Source organism: Pelodiscus sinensis, chromosome Z (genome assembly GCF_052426305.1).
Source record: "Pelodiscus sinensis isolate ZL-2025 chromosome Z, ASM5242630v1, whole genome shotgun sequence".
In the NCBI taxonomy this organism is placed as follows: domain Eukaryota; kingdom Metazoa; phylum Chordata; order Testudines; family Trionychidae; genus Pelodiscus; species Pelodiscus sinensis.
In genome coordinates this window covers 31,798,200-31,816,003 of record NC_143085.1, presented here as the reverse complement: position 1 = coordinate 31,816,003, position 17,804 = coordinate 31,798,200, and the positions used below count along the sequence as shown (strand labels likewise).

The 17,804-nt window shown below is 44.7% G+C and overlaps 1 protein-coding gene across 1 annotated transcript in view; it reads right to left on the bottom strand.

The window, feature by feature from the left end:
* The window catches only part of TCTN1 (tectonic family member 1), a 29,391-nt gene extending 23,694 nt beyond the window's left edge, over nt 1-5,697 (bottom strand). Inside the window, exon 1 of the mRNA XM_075898696.2 lies at nt 5,331-5,697. Within this exon, the coding sequence (XP_075754811.2) occupies nt 5,331-5,643 (313 nt within the window). The 5' untranslated portion in view covers nt 5,644-5,697. The remainder of the gene's footprint in view (nt 1-5,330) is intronic.
* Between the last annotated feature and the right edge of the window lie 12,107 nt (nt 5,698-17,804).

The window sequence follows — 17,804 nt, the reverse complement described above, 5'->3', positions numbered from 1 at the left end:
CAAACACAAAAAGTTTCTGCATTGTCTTTATTTATGAGAGGGGTAGGGAACCTGTTTTGAGTCAGGAGTCACTGACACACAGAAAAGTCATTTGGGGCCACACAAGTAAGATGCAAAAAAATAACTCCTCCAACACTCCCACCCAAGCCTCACTAATGTGGCCCCGTGTTGGTGGGAGCAGGTGGCATAGTACTGGGGGAGGGTGCTAGTGGGTGCAGGGTTGGGGACAGAGTGTCAGTGGGGGCAAGGGACAAGGTGATGGTGGGGGCACGGGGCAGAGGACAGGGTGATGATGGGGGAAGGGAGTCCCCGGTACGTGCCTCCTCCCGGGACTCCTACCTCCTCCCCTCCTCACAGTGGAGGGAAGCCCCGGCACACGCCTCCTCTGGGGACTCCTCCCCCATCTCCCGCAGAGGAGGGAAGTCCCGGTGCGCACCTCCTCTGGGGACTCCTAATCACCCTCCCCCACCAACAGAGGAGGGAAGCCCCAGTGCGTACCTCTTCCCGGGACTCCTCCCCCCCCAGAGAGGAAGGAAGCCCGGGCACATGCCTCCTCCCAGGACTCCTTCCCCCTCCCCCTGCACAGAGGAGGAAAGCCCCGGCGTGCGTCTTCTCTGGGGACTCCTACCCCCCCAAGCACAAGTCCCCAGCGCACCACAGACCGGGGTTGTGGTACCATGCTGGCTGTTTGTGGGAGGATGAGCGGCCAGCCCATTTCCTGAAACCCCGGAAGTAGCAAGCAGCTGCCGGACTTCCTTCCACCCTGCAGGAAGCCGGCACTACCTCCACTGTCGCTGGAGGTACTTAGTGGTGCTTCTTGGGGGTGGGGAAAAAAGGGGAGGGTCCTGAACACCTCGCGATCGACTGGTTGATCCCTCCTGATCAACCAGTCGATCGCGATCGGCAGGTTGGTGACCATGGATATATAGGAAAGGATGGAGCCAGCATAGAAGAGAACAGTGGAGTGGACTGGAAAGAAAAGACAACACTATTCAGCACACACAGTGCTTTCTATATTCCCCCACACTTTTGCCACAGAAAAACTGTCCCTATCTGGGAATATGTTAGAAGTAGTTGGTTCCCTGGATAAAAAAGGAAAGTGTCTCAAGTGTAAGCAGTTGCAGAATATGATGCAGGGCCTAGTTGCAAGAATGAAATATAAGGAAAACTGCTTATTGAGAGAAAATGATGTGTATGAAGATGTGGATAGAGCTGAGTGGATCAACTGGTTAGTAACTTAAATAATTCACTTTGCAATGTTTCATTCTTCAAGACACTCTGTCATTTTGTATAATTGAGATTTGACAAGTAAATTCCCAAGCTATTTACTGTGTTGGATGTTGCTAGAAAAAAAGTTTAGCTTAGCTAATCCTCATATCTTGGGTTAATTAATTAACTAGGTTTAGAATCGATCACTCAAGTATGCAATACAGAAAGCTGAAGTATGAAAAATCTAGAGTAGGCAGTTGCCACGGAGTCTCATTTTCTTATTTAATTTAGAACAACATGGCCACAGACCATAATGTGATACCATAAGTCTTTTCCCTATTTTACTTCATCATAGTTCATCTTTTCCAGAGGAATTCCATTCTATATTTGTTTTCTCAAAAAACGGAAGTATCAATGAGTTCAACAGGGTGTAGTCCAAAATTAAGTGCACTCAAGGCACAGTCTTATTATTTTTAGGTAACTAGATTTAAATCAATGATTTTGGGTGATTTATATCATGATTTAAATCAACAACTTAAATCACCTTGATTTAAATCAATCCACTTTGGAATGAATTTAAGCAAATTAACGTATCATCTGCACCTGAAGGAAAGCTATGGCATGATGAAGTCCAGCTGGGAGAGACACTGGGCAGGGCTTACAAAGCCAGGATGCTGGAGTAGGTAAAGGGGAGTTTGAGGTTATGGGGAAATCATCAGTCTGCGGTTATTCCCTGAGCAGGAATGGGGAGGGGGAAATGGGTCTGAAATGGAACACATGGGGGTGGGAAAATAGAAGATGTAGGAAGGAGTCTGGGGAAGGAGCAACAGCTCTGAGTGAAAGAGGCCTACTGTCTGCAGGTACAGGGTCTCTGGACTAGAACCTGGAGTAGTGGGCAGACCTAGTTCCCCCTATAGCCATGAGGGAAATGGCATAATCAGGCCAGTGCTGAATCAGACTGCTTGGCTGTGTCTAGACTGGCAAGTTTTTCCACAAAGTCATCTGCTTTTCCGGAAAACCTTCCCAGCTGTCTACACTGGCCGTTTGAATTTCCGCAAGAACACTGACGATCTCATGTAAGATCATCAGTGTTCTTGCAGAAATACTGTGCTGCTCCCGTTCGGGCAAAAGCCCTCTTGCGCAAATCATTTGCGCAAGAAGGCCAGTGTAAACAGCACAGTACCACCGGGCTCTGCACTCCTGCACCGGAGCCTGTAGGGGCACTGTCGGCACTTACAGCCCCACCAGAAGACTGAGAGACTCTGACAAGGAGGCCGGCAAGCTAACCCCAGCAGGGGAAAGTACCAGGCCAGGGGAAGGGAAAGTGGGCACAGCCGCAAGAGGTGCAAACATGTGCTGTCAACACGGGTGGAGCCACGGCTGTGCCGGGGGTGGGGTCACGCGCAGCACACCAGAGGAGGTGGTGCCACATCGGTGTGGCGGCACCGTTTTTTAAAACGGTCAGCCACGGATCAGGGAAGGAGGAAGAAGATGCACCGAGCAGGGCATGGGGGAGCAGAGCCTGGCTAAAGGTAGGATGGTGGTAAGTGCACCTGGTGGGGCAGTTGTGTTGTAATGGGCTGGGGCGACGAATGCCAAGTGGCCCAGCTCCAAGTCCAGCACGTGGTCTGGAGCCCGGGCTGCGGGGACTTCTAGGGCCTGATCGCAGCAGACTCCAGCCCTGCAAACTGGAAGGCAGAAGGTAAGGGAGGGAAAGAACAGGGGGAAAGGATGGGAGAGGAAGGGGCTTGTGCTGACGGGAGAGGGGCAGGTCAGGAGAATAAAGGAGAAGGGACCAAGGGACAGGGTGGAGGAGAGACAAATGCCGGGGGGAGGTAAGTGGAAACAATGAGGAAAAGGGCAGGAGGGGAGGTGTCACTGGGAGGAGGGACAGGGTGATGCTGGGAGAGGAGAGGGTAAGGGCACTGGAGGCTGGAGGTGCTGGGAGAAGGCTTGAAAGAAGGGGTGGGCATGAGGAAGGCAGGAATGGAGCAAGTCATGTGTGAGGGCACAGGGGCATGAGGGGAACAGGGGCAGAGGGTGGTGAGGGGGCGGGCATCAGGGAAAAAGTGGGCAAAGGAGGCAGGGGGAGTGAGGGAAGGGGGAGGCACCAGGAGGGTGCAGGGGTAAGGGAAGGTGCAGGTGCCAAGAGATTCTGGGCGTGAAGCAGAAGGGCAGACACCTGCAGGGGAGGAACCAGCACCAGAGGAGAGGTAGGGCAGGTGTGTATAAGGAGGTGTTAGGAGAGGGAATGAGGAAGGGTAGCTCACATGATCAGAGTGGGGCTACTGGAGGAGTGGGTACAGGGGGGGAGAGAAGGGCTGGTGGAGGGGGGCACTGGAAGGGAATATCATCCTACTCTCCCAACTATGAAAAATTGACTGAAGAAATGCAGTGCCAAAAATCACACTGACTTTATTAGAAAAACCACGTGAATTAATTATACCTATTTTCCATTAAGTGCTGATGAGCACGTATGATTAACTTGTTTAACTTTTTTTCATATGTGTTTGTTTGTTTATTGAAATCCAGATACAAGTAAAAAATATTCTTTGTATTGTTAATTAACCATAACTAGCTATGTTAAAGTAAGAATAATAAATATTTTGGCAGTTCAATAACGTTTTATTTTTTTTTAATAAATAAGATGAAAACTGTTTGATGTTTATTTTGTACAAAGTTCTTAATTTTTCTTACAGATAGATAAAAAAGAACAAATTCACATGGTAAGGTGAAAGAATAATTGCCAAATAATTAATTCCTTTTACACGTAAAATTACCTTTATCTTATGAATTCATATATTATGTAATAAATAAATATGAAAAACATCATAATGTACAAATACAAAATAAGTCTGGAAAAATTGTTGGTACCCGCCACACTTCTGAAAACATGAATGTGCTATTGGCCACAAAAAGGTTGGGGACCACTGCTCTAAGTGTATTGAGGGAAAAGCAAAACATAACATTCATATTTCCAGTTCTACAAATGCTTTTCCCTGAATGCTGCACCATAAATGTAAACAGGAATTTACAGAACATGTAAAAAGGCCAGGGTCCCTGACCTGGAGAGTTTAAAATGCAACTCTGAAAAGCAAGTGTGAGGCAAGTGTGAAGACAAAGGTGGTGTGGGGACTACTGCAAGCAAGAAGACCTTCAGTGAAGCCTTTTGCACAGAAGTAGGGCTTCACAGGAAGGATTTCCAGCAAGCAATTGTTCCAAGTCACAGGTAGGCATGGATGAAGGTGTGAAGCTAGAAAAGGAGGGGAGGGGTAAGGAGCCAAAGGGAATAGATCAGAGGCAAAACCCATTTTAAATACACTCAGAAAGCAAATACTTTAATGGGAGGTGACCTCCTAGGAATCCCAAGGCCCAGCTGGCACCCTTGTGGAAGTGTCACCCAGAACTTAAGAGAATTATAGAGATGGAAGCTACAGGTGATGGGAGCAGGGAGGATTCTCCCAAGCTCCCCCCCTCCTCCTTTCTGCCCCCAGCACCCTGAATCAATCTCTTCTGGTCCTTTCCCTACCCCATGTTGCAGTTTTCCATCCAGGTCTGTACCCAGTTGGGGTGTGTGTGTGTAAAAGCACCCTCCCTGGTTCCTCATGGGGCTGATTCTGGCTGGACAGGGGAAGGCAGGAGTGGCACACTGAGTGGCTGTTCTCCAGCCAGCTGGGGAAAGGCTGGGGCTGTGCGCTGTCCGAGCCTTCCCCCTACCCCACGCTTCAGCTGGCCAAGGGGAGTCTGGGGATTCTTCCGCTTCTCCCTCTTACCCCTCCCCGCAATAGCGAGGCCGGGAGGCAGGGCTGGGCCTCGCTCTTAAGGGAAGGGGTTAAGAAATCAGCCACAGCCTTCCCACAGCGGGCCGGGGCACGCTAACTTGGGGGCCCATACGGGGGTGCATTCTCACCCTTGGGGCCCACATTTCCAAGCAAAGCACACACACACCCCGACACTTCTGCGTGCGGGTCTGCCATCCCCCCCATCCCCAACTCGACACCCCAGCTCCCCCCTTCTCTAGCCTGAAACCCCAGCCCGATCCCTAGCGGCCTGGCAGACTCCCCCGCGCGCCCCCTCGGCCGGTTCCCGGCTCCCCCAGCCTCTCGCCGGGCGGTACCCACCGTCTGTGACTGGGGCAGGCCCGGCCCCGGCCCGCGTCTCTGGAGCCGCTGCAGAGGGCGCGGCTGAGGTGTCTGGCGGCGGCAGCGAGGTCGGGGCTGGGGAGGCGCCCCCGCCGGGGTCCGGGCCGGGTGCTGTGGGGCTTGGGGCGGGGCGGCCCGACGTCTCTGCCGCCTGCGGCCAAACAGAGGGAGCGCTCGGGCCCGCGTCCGCCGAGGGCTGTGGGGAGGCGCTGGCGGGGCCGCTCTGCCCCGAGACTCCCCTCACGGCCGGGAGCAGCGGCAGCAGCAGGAGGACCCCGAGCCTCAGCGCCATCCCCGCTACGCGCGCCAGCGCCTCGGTAACCAAGGCGACGCCCCGGGGTATTATGGGAGAAAAGAGCCAAACCCCACCCCCGGGGCATTATGGGAGAAGTCAGCTACCTCTCTGGGCCAGCACAGGGGGAAAAGGCCAAGGCTCAGCCCCAGGGCATCATGGGATAGGGAAGGGAGGGCACAGACAAGCAGTGTCAGTGCTTGTCTCCAGACTGGAAGAAGGGAGGGTGAGATGGGGCCAGTCTGCCCCTCTTGAAGCCATTTATCATTTGTGTTGCTGTAGCAGCTAAAAGCCTTGCTCCTGCACCAGCACCAGCACCCCATTGTGCGAGGTAGCAGACACCTCCAAACAAAAAGGCTCCCCACCACGCAAAGCCCTCCCCCTCTGGGCCCAGAAGTTTGTACAGTCACTGTAGCACCTTCCTGAATAAGTGTTTGGGCTCTTCAGTCCTGCAGTTCACACTCCCACAAGCTTCAATGAAGATGGGTAGATTTGGGGATATCGCACTCTGAGTTTTTGGCTACGAGCAATATTAGCATGTCCCATTATTGCAGTTCCACCAATGTCATAGAATCATAGAGCTGGAAAAGACCTCAGAAGATCATCAAGTCCAGCCCCCTGCTCTAGGCAGGACCAGTTCCAACTAAATCAATGTCTGTGATGGGCTCTCCAGTGTTGATTAACCACTGGCATTTTAATCACTATGTAATGGAATGGCTGCCATAGAAGGAGAGATTAATAAGACTGGGACCTTTCAGTTTGAAAAAAAACCACCACAAAGAGGGATACAATAGAGGTGTATAAAATCATGACTGATATTGAAATAAATAAATTAAGAGTTGTTTATTCCTTCCCATAACATAAGAACTAGGGGTCACCAAATGAAATTAACTGGTAGCAGGTTTAAAACAAACAAAATAATTACTCCTTCACACAACTCCTCTCCTGTCCATGGGCCATAAGAGTACACTTTTCTTGATTCTCTGTGGTATGCTGCATAACAGGCTCCAGGGTATTTTGAAAGGTCTGAAACTTCCTCTTTTTCTGTTTTGTCATAATCTGATCATGAATGTTTTTGAAACAATTATTTCCTGCATGTGACCTGACCTTATATCATTATACAGGGTTCTCTTCTGAACAAGTTTATTCTTGCTACAGTAGAACCTCCAAGAGAAAAGTTATGAACTGATCAGTTAACCACATACTTCATTTTGAACCAGAAGTATTCAATCAGGAAGCAGAGAAAAATGTTTTAGTAGTTTGCATTTAACAGGACTGTGTGATATAGGATTTGCTTTATTTTTTAGACTTGACAGGGGAAGGTAACTGTTTCTGAGCTTGTTTCATTTAAATTAAGATGGTTAAAAGCATTTTTCTGCATAATAAAGTTATAATGCTATATTAAATCAATACTCAATTGGGGTATGTCTACATTTGCTCCCTAGTTCAGACTAGGGATGCAAATGCAGACGAGTGAAGTAGCTAATGAGGCCGGGATTTAAATATCCTGCGCTCTATTAGCATGATCTCACCGGTGCTCTAGTTCGAATCACAGCTGATTTGAACCAGGAAGTACGCGCCGGGACGCGTTAGTTTGAACCAATGCCCTTGGTTCAAACTAACGTTACTCCTCAAAAAATGTAGACATACCCTTGTAAACTTTTGAAAGAACAACCATAATACTTTATTCAGAGTTACAAACAATTCAGAGTTACAATGAGGTATACAGAGCTTTAAGCTTCTCCTGTACATTGACATAAAGCAGCAGCTTTTATTCTTGCTACCTTTTTGACCATGAGAGGGCGCACTGAATCTTGTAAATAGCACATCAGAATCCTTACTATACCATTAACAATCTTTGAATAACTAGCACTCCCATCACTACTACCACTTCCTGTTGCAGTAACATTTGGGTACATATTTTTTAAATTTTTTGAGAGGTTTCAGCTGTAATACTGGCAACTAAAATATTTCCATAGACTAGGTACAACATGGGTAGCAGCAGTGCCAACTTCACATTGTCCTCCTTTGTCAACATGTCTCCCACCTGCACTGGACAGACTGCAGACCATGTCTAAGGTCCCTATAGTCCATTCAGGCTTTGACTTTCTGCTGGGACTGCCAGCAATTAGACTAAATAGTGCCAGATGTAGTGATTAGTTTTGTGAGGCGAACGATGGTCTGTCTGCCTGTAACTGTATCAAGACCAAAACATTAATTTCAAATAGACAACCAAACAGCCCTTCAGATGTTAACAACTGTCAATCACTACTAATTTAGGCTGGATTTCAATTTACTTATCATATGACAGTTTCCTTGAGTCATTCTGCTCCCTGGAAATTAGTTATTCTGTTAAGGACACATTCTCTTCAATCACCCCACTCTACTAGAAACCCCAGAGCGCTTTACTTTCTGAAAGAATATCACTTGGTTAGCCCTCTAGAACAGTGTCCAATTAAAATGTATATAATACTACTTTATTTTCCTCTATAAGAAGAGAGAGGAAAGTTGATACACATTTGTCTTTTTGGTACTCTTTATTATACTGGGGATTTACGAGTTTGATGCAATTGGTAACAAATCTATTCATTTTCTTTAAGTTAGGTCTAAGGACAAAATCATGTTTCTGTTATGCGTAGTTTTCACATTTGGGAAAGATCAACAATGACTTAAAATATGGTTGAAACAAAAAACAGGACTATGTAGCACTTTAAAGACTAACAAGATGGTTTAATAGATGATGAGCTTTCGTGGGCCAGACCCACTTCCTCAGATCAAATAGTGGAAGAAAATTGTCACAACCATATATACCAAAGGTTACAATTTAAAAAATGAACACATATGAAAAGGACAAATCAAATTTCAGAACAGATGGGGGGAGGTAAATATCTGTGAGCCAATGCTATTACAGGTGATAACTGGGGAAGCTATCTTTGTAATGGGTAAGATAATTAGAGTCTTTATTCAAACTTGAGTGTAAAGTGTCAAATTTAAGCATGAATGACAGTTCAGAGGATTCTCTTTCAAGAGAAATCTTAAAAGGCCTTTGAAGCAGGATGCAGGTAATCAAGTCGTTGAGACAATGTCCTTTCTGGTTGAAATGGCAAGAAACTGTTTTTTCTTTGTGATCCTGTCTGATATCTGTTTTGTGGGCATTGATCCTTTGGCGAAGTGTCTGAGACGTTTGTCCAATGTACATAGCAGACAGACACTTTTGGCACATGATTGCATAAATTATATTTCTGGATGCGCAGGAATATGTGTTCTTGATCTTATAACTCACTTGGTTAGGTCCAATAATGGTATCAGCAGAGTGAATATGTGGACAAAGCTGGCAACGGTGTTTGTTGCAAGGGAAGGTACCAGGGTTGGTATTAGTGTGGTATGTCCTGTGGTTGTTGGTAAGAATCATCTTGAGGTTAGGTGGTTGTCTATAGGAGGCTACGGGTCTGTCTCCCAGAACCTCTCGGAGTTTAGTATCCTGTTCCAGTATAGGCTGTAGTTTATTGATAATGTGTTGGACAGATTTAAGTTGGGGGCTGTAGGTGATGACAAGTGGTGTTCTATTGTTGGTTTTCTTGGGTCTGTCTTGAAGTAGTTGGTTTCTAGGTATTCATCTGGCTCTTTCAATTTGCTTTTTTATTTCTCTGGGTGGGTAGTTGAGGTTTATAAATGCTTGGTAGAGCTCCTAAAGTTTCTGGTCTCTGTCAGTGGGATTAGAGCAGATGCGGTTGTATCGCAGGGCTTGGCTATAGATGATGGATCGTATAGTGTGTTCTGGATGGGAGCTGGAAGCATATAGGTAATTGTATGAGTCAGTGGGTTTTCTGTAGAGTGGTGTCTAATTTTCCATTGCTGATTTGTACTGTGGTGTCCAGGAAATGGATCTCTCGTGTAGAATGGTCTTGTGTAGAATATGGTTCTACTTTATAAAGTGTCTATTTCCTTTTAGTCTCTCAGTGATTCTGTATCATATGCACTAATTGTACAATCAGTTTCTAATGGTCAGCCTTGCAAAGACAGCTTTGGATCTGAATTAAATCTGTGGTTTTGTTGCCTCCCTCTACCCCCTTCTGTATGAATAATAAAAGTTCTATATGCTTAAATCTGCCCTCCTTCCACTATGTGAAGACTATGTGGTTGCACAGGTGATCATCATAGACACCAACCTACTTCCACCAATTGGTTTACACATGTCTAATGCACTGACACTTGTGAACAATTTGTTTGCACAAGAAGAAATAAAATCCATCTAACTCTCCATAGCTGGGTTGACCCTGCAGACTTAACAGAAAGTAATCACATCTTGTGTGAAATCTTGACCTCAGTGGAATCAAGGGGAGTTTTGCTATTGACTTGAATGGAACCAGGATTTGTCACCTTACTGTTAATTCCGTATGCTTTTAGGGCCTCTGAATACAAACATGGAACACGTCTATTGAGTAAAAAGTGCCATTTTTATATTGTTACTTTTCCAAAGAGAACCACACTTTAAAGATCTCACCAGGATGAGTTTGCTGTTGAAACAATATTCGCTATCTTTATTTTTATTATTAATTAAAATCCCTAGATTGATGATCTGAACTTAACATGTCTGTGTGATTCATGTGGGAAGCAGTCTTTATGACCTATATATGTGATTTATTAAATACCGGTACATCTTATTTGCACATAAACTGTAGATGTTAATACTTACATTGATATTGTGCATAATAGTGTATGTGGCTATCTAGCTGAACAATGTAATCTTGGAATTCTTTCGTGATCACCTCTGAAATACTATCTTGCACCTTAATGTTTGAAATACTGAAGACTCTTATCACAGGCGCTGTAATGACAGACTTAATTTACATAGCACATTTTATCTGGAAGGATCCTAAAGAGCTTTATATGCATTTTAATTACTTCATCTCTATCGCTGAAATGCAGCCATTTTTGAAGAGAGACTAGGGAACGGTTTGTTAACATGGAATAACAATGTATCAGCTCTCTTGTAATTTTATATTTTCTTAAGTGTTGTACTTGAATTTCTCTGAATTTACAGGAACTGCATCTGATAGAGACAGACCTTTTTTTTTTTTAAATCAGGCTGCTTTTTAGACCTTATTAGGTGTTAGCTAAAATTAGCAGCACTATACTGCTAAATATGGGATGAGATAATTTAGTAAACTAAGATTTTTCCAAAGATGTACCCATACGTCCAATCCAATCCACAGTGTACAGAACTACAGATAAACAGGAAAAACATTCCTCTTGCACAAAATAAAGACAAAATTTACCCAAGGTACAAAAAAACAACAACATACAATGGCCTTAAAAAGCAGATTTCAAAGAGCATACTTAAGAGTGTGCAGCACAGATAAATCAAGGACAATAATAATACTTAAGCTCCTTCACAGATGTGCTGGTTGATTAAATTAATGATTATGAAGTAATCATCACATGAGATATTATAACATGCAAAATTAGCCAGTTATGTCACAAAGTATTTTAGATTTCAATAACATTTTATTGGTTTTATAAAATAAAAAAATCACATTAAAATATTAATATTTATGTGCATTTAAGCATTCATGTGCCATGTTTACAATTCAAACACTGAAGCATTCATCAAGTCACATCAACCACTCTGCAGTCAAAGTCAAACTGTCTACAGGTTGAAACACTCTAAATGGGGACAGTCTGGTCCAGCAACGGCAACTTCTGAGGTCTGGTTGGCATGGATGTTGTAGGACCGGAGAGTCCCCAGGGAGGGGCAGCAGCAGGGAGCACTGTGGTGCTGGCAGAGAAGCAGGCTGCCTGCAGTGAGTTGCTGGCAGGGCCACCTAACCATGGCAGCAGGGTTGCCCAGCAGGCCTGGGAAACCCAGCATGTGACTGTCTGGCGGGGCTGGAAGCCGCCACAGCAGCAGCAATGGCCCAGTGGTGCTGGGAACTGCTGCCACAGCAGTGGCCCAATGAGGCCCAGAGAAGCAGACTGCCCAGGGGAACTAAGAGCCCTAGCATACAGCTTGCTCAGGGGAGCCTAGAGACCTGGCACACAGCTGCTGGGGAGGGAGAGAGGGTTTGGCAGTGCAGCAGAGCCTGCAGCAGATGTGGAACCAGCCAGAAGGCTAGTGGGATGGGTCAGAGTGGGGGATGGAAGGCTGGTGACAGGGGGTCAGAAATTAAATCCCTGGTCCAGCAAAATCCCCCATCCAGGACTACTATCACTTCCTATGTGACCCTCTGTGACTTAGCCTCTCTGTGGCACAGTTGTAAAAATAAAAGATGATGAATACACTTTCCTACCTCACTGGGGTGATGTGAGGATAGATACATTAAAGAATATAATATGTTTTGAGATCTACTGATGAAAGGTACCACACAAGAATTAGGTGCTGTTTTTAATGCTTGAAAGAAGTACAAAAAGAAAACAGCATTATACTTCAATTCTACCAATCCAATCTCTTCTTTAATAGTCCAAGTACTTTAACAATATGATTTTTAACTTGTGTCCTTGTAAAAAAATATATTTTCTATGCATCAGAGCAAAAGATACGAAGATTCAGTACCTATTCAGTAGCATTGTTACTTAAGTGCAGATCTTGGCCTGGATGTGTGTTTTGGCAAAGTCAACATGTTTCTTTATGCTAGGGTGAAATTGAGGAAACTTGCTGATGTGGTCAGACACTTTCTTGGCTACATCTTAACTTTTGTTAAGGCACATGCAATAATTTAGTACTGGATTATATTCAAACAGATATCCATACTTTTGAGGAAGACATTAATGTAAGATAATCTTCCTACTGAATATGCCACATGAACGACTCTGGTCTGCCAAATGTTGTAATCTTTTTAAGGGAAAAACTTCAGGCCAGTAATATCTACTGCCACTTAATAGCCTCTCAAGGGAAGTGGTGGAAGACCCATTTATGACAGACTTTTATGCTCACGATGGACAAAACCCTCAAAAAAGTGCAATCCTTCACTTGCATAATTCTGTCTCACACATTTATAATTCTGTTTTCACACGAGTCACAATTCAAAGTGACTCAGCTGCTGATGGAAACATACTCCAATGGTATTAAACCTCTAGTTGTCCTCATTTTACAGGCAAAAAAACCCATTGGCATGCCTAAGATCACACTGCAAGTCTATGGAGAGACTGTATAATGAACCTTAGAACTACTGAACTCCTTGTTCTGTGCTTTTATCAAGGCAGGTAAGTAACATTATCCCATTGACACACATCACAATTAAGTGACTTTCCCAAGGCTTCACTGAGAGGTAGTAGTTGTATTAGAATTCAAGCAGTCCTGGCTCTTGGTCCACCCCACCAGACTGTACTGCCCTTCTAAATACTTCTCCAGTAGAGGCCTGTTACTGTTGCCCTTCCTCACATGACTTTTCTCCTTGACTTAGCTACAGATAAAGATGAGAATTTTGACCCTAAGCTTATTTTAAACCAAATATTGTTTCCATTCTATAATAAAAAAGTTTAGCAATTGAAGAACACAGATAAGATGTTTTTATTTAGCAGCAATACCAAGTCATAGAAGGCTAAAACAAACTCCATTCTGGTCTAGCACAACATTAGCCTTTAAATAAATGCTAAGGAGCCTGGGAATGTCAGTCCTTCTCTCTGTACAGTGGATGGTTATATTTATCAAACTTAAATCCCTTAGAGAGCAGGGAGGGTGAGGGTGATGTGTCAGCTGTTCTTCAGGCACAAATCGGGTTATTCTAAATGTCTTAGTCTGAGCTGAAAAACTGTTTGTTTGACAGTCTATTATACTGCATGGTACTTCAGCTCTTAATACACTGCTCAGTTTATGAGTCTGGCAGAGCAAATGTCATAAAAGCACTTCACTTTGTTTTGCAGCTTCACATGAACAGATATGAAAAGGTCTTAGGGTACGTCTAGACTACATGCCTCTGTTGCCAGAGGCATGTAGATTAGGCTACCTGACATAGTAAAATGAAGCGGCGATTTAAATAATCGCCGCTTCATTTAAATTTACATGGCTGCTGCGCTGAGCCGACAAACAGCTGATCAGCTGTTTGTTGGCTCAGCGCGATAGTCTGGACGCGCGGGTGGTGACATCAAAGGTATTTGTCGACCTCCCAGGTATACCTCATCCCAGGATGCATACCTGGGTGGTCGACAAATACCTTTGATGTTGACACCTGCGCGTCCAGACTATTGCACTGAGCCGACAAACAGCTGATCAGCTGTTTGTCGGCTCAGCGCGGCAGCCATGTAAATTTAAATGAAGCGGCGATTATTTAAATCACCGCTTCATTTTACTATGTCTGGTAGCCTAATCTACATGCCTCTGGCGACAGAGGCATGTAGTCTAGATGTACCCTTAGACTGTCAGGTAGAGGGATTCGACCCAGCCACAGGAGCCTAAAGGGATAAACTTTGCCCCAGTTTGATGTCAATTTTGTATATTTTAGAATTGTAAGCAAATGTTGTTTCAGGTCTAACTTCCTTTGATAATAAGTATACCACAGTAAGAGGGAGGGATAGCCTAGTGGTTTGAGCATTGACCTGCTAACCTCCAAGGTTGTATGTTCAGTCCTTGAGGGGGGCTATTTAGAGATCTGGGGCACATCTGTTAGAGATAGTATTGGGTGCTGCTATGAGGGCAGGGGATTGGACTCAATGACCTCTCAAGGTCCCTTCCAGCTTTATGAGATAGGTATATCTCCACAGATAAAAGGCACACATTTGCCACTACCGCTTGGGGATTTACATGGACAACTAGCAGTAGACATGTCGGGATTATGGATGTAAATTGTTAGCCTGACTTCCTTTAACTGTTCAGCAGGTGGATGCTTGCTGGAGCAACCCCCCACCCACAGCACAAAGGGCCTAGCTGAGCTGGAGCAGGCCTTTCCTGCACCATGCCAACGGGCAGGCAGCTACTCCAGTTGGCCTGGCACTGGTTATCTGGTTACCCTGGTAAGCATGTGATTGCCATAAGGCAGTGATTACTGGTTAACCAGTTAAGCCTTTACATCCCTAGTGTTTGCATGATTAACCTCCCCTCCCTCCAAATTTCTCTGTTTTTAAAATCGTCAGAATCCATCTTTTCTCACCATTACAATAACACCAAACTATAGTTTCCCTAACCACAGTATATAGAGGTATCAATTGAACCCAATATTTGATTGATATACTTACAATTTTTAAGCAAGTTGAACAATGCCTACCAGTGCCATCAATCATTATAATAAAATAAAATAAAATAAAATGAATTGAATGATCCAGTCACAGTGCTTTTCTTCTTTACTGTTGTCATTGGCCCTATGGTTTCAGCCTCTCGTTTCAATTTATTTTCATTCAGTTTGTTTAGCACTTTCAATGTGTTCTACAATTGTCTGCCTTTGAATGCAATCTAAAGAACAGCACATAAGAGGACTTATGCCTGAGCAGGAGTGTCAAAGTATTTGTGCAAGAACCACTGATTTTGTACAGTAGAAAGTCAGTGTTCTTGCGCAAATACTTGCAGCCAGTGTAGACAGGCGGCAAGATTTTGCACAAAAGCAGCTGCTTTTGTGCAAAATCTTGCCAGTCTAGACGCACCCATACAGACTGAGGAGAGCATGAGCTCTTGAAAACTTGTTCTGGCCTAAGGACCATGCTTAGACTTGGAAATAAGCCCTCTCCTCCAAATGAATTTAATGCCCTTTCTCAAATATCAGCCTAGAGTAGGACAGCCCATTTTGGAATCAATGCCCTGTCATCCAGAAGCAGAACCAGAAAATAGCCAAAGTGTTAGCTAGAAATCCCTTGGACTAAAAGATACCAGCTATCAGGCCCATCCCCACACCCGCATCTATCATCGGGAGGTGGGGGAGGGGGGCGGTGTGTCACAGTTCCTCAAATGATTAAGATAAACAGGTGAGGTAAACTAACAGGATTTTATTATAACAGTAAAACAGGGAAAGTAGTTTTTGACAAATATTTTAAACCAAGTTGTTTGAATTTGTTTGAAAAATCTGCAAGCACCATTTCAGCCTCAACCAGTTTTAAAGTGAAGTTTTAAACCACTCAGGGTGTATACCAGTTGAAATATTGATAGCCCCCTTATGCTACTAGAGACTACAAATACCAGAATGCTTGTCCTTGAAGGACCAGAATTTGGAGCAGGACATAGGTCTGCCCTTAAGAATAAGACCTCTCTGTAAAAAGTACTTGTAGAGAAATTAAGCCCTTTTCAAAACAATATATTTGTTGCAAGGAGGTATTCAAATAGTCATCACAAAATCTCCTAATTTCGTTCGGCCTCCCACATATTAACATTCAGGTAGAATGAAAGAAAGTGATCAAGTTTATTCATGAATATTGGAGATGCACCTATTATGTTAGAGGCCTTAGGTGTGAATTCACTGTGTGGCACTGTTACGCTAAATACAAATTCTGAAGGTGTTTTAAACACAAAGGCTGTGTCTACACTGCACCCCTTTTCCGGAAAAGGGATGCAGATTAGACACTTCAGAATTGCAAATGCCGTGGGGGAATTTAAATATCCCCCGCGGCATTTGCATTTACATGGCTGCCGCTTTTTTCCGGCTTGGGGATAATCCGGAGAAAAGCACCAGTCTAGATACGATTCTCCGGAAAATAAGCCCTTTTCCGGAGGATCTCTTATTCCTACTTGAATTTAGCATCTAGACTGGCGTTTTTCTCCGGCTTATCCCCAAGCCGGAAAAAAGCGGCAGCCATGTAAATGCAAATGTCGCGGGGGATATTTAAATTCCCCACGGCATTTGCAATTCTGAAGTGTCTAATCTGCATCCCTTTTCCGGAAAAGGGGTGCAGTGTACACACAGCCAAAGAGCCTAATTCTCCATTGCCCAGCACCTTGTGGCATCTGGATGCCACTGAAAAGGGAATACAAAATGCTACCAAATCAGACTGAAACCATTTTAATCTCACTTTACACTAGTGTGAATGATTACAAGGCATTGGATAATCAGGATTGGAATGTTATGACTGCTAAAATCCTCAAAGACAAATAAGCAAGTTATCTAATAAACACAGGAAAATAAAGCAACAACAAAATGAATCAAGTTCATACAACAGCAGAGTCCTTCTTTGTAAGCGTCTGCCAGCCGAATTTTATTCCTAGGATCAGGCTCCAGCTCTAGTGGCATTCACCTCCAACTAACATATCTTTTGCACTCTAGCAGCCCAGACTGCTGCCAACAGTGTAGTGCCGTGGTCACCAACCAGTAGATCACGAGCTACCAGTAGATCTCAGGGGCTCTAAGAGTAGCTCTTGAGCCCTCTGAATTGCGCACCTGCGCAGTACATTTACATTAGATTTCCTCATGTAATGTAGGCGGGGCTTCAAGGAAGGGGCAGGGCAGTAGATCTTCGCCTGTTCTGAGACTTAAAAAGTGATCTTGGGTGTAAAAAGGTTGGAGACCACTGGTGTAGTGGCAGTGCCCGGTCACTACCAGTACCCAGGTGACCAAGAGCAGATGCATTGCAGCCTGACTCCAGCTGTGGCAGCTGCCAGCCATGTGGCCTGTCCTTGGAGCAGCCAAGCAGACACCACACAGCCCTGGTTGCAACTCCTGGATAACCTACTGGTGCAAAAGAACATCAAATGTTTCCAATAAATAAACAAAGATTAACACTGAAGAAGCAGCTAATGAAAATGAAACTGAGTGGCTTTTGGAGGAAACTGCAGCACCAATCAGAGGCCAGGAAAAAAAGGAGAACAAGAAAATGGCCACATCACTACCAAATCTGTTAAATCAGACACCTTGACATCTCTCCATGTGGATGAGCTGGGCAGTGAGGATGAAATTCTAAATGTCCCAGATGTGAAGATGCATTCAACTTGAGGCGTGCAATCCAGAGGCTCAGACAAGAACAGGCAGAAGCAAAAGAAGCCATTTAGTCTTGGAAGTGATGGCAAGACCAACTTGCTGAATGGAGGGAAGGAAAGTAAAGCAAAACCTAACCCAAGCCAACAGAAGATGTAGAATTCTACCAATACCTTATTGTTGGACAACAAGGCACTTCCAACCAAATATGAAGACTTTAAACTGAGACTTCTTCTGAGCCCCGGCTGCTAGGGTTTCCAGATGGTTTAAAAAAAATACCGGACACACTTGATCTTAGATCAGGGTGGGGGAGGACTGGCCGGGAGGGGAGCA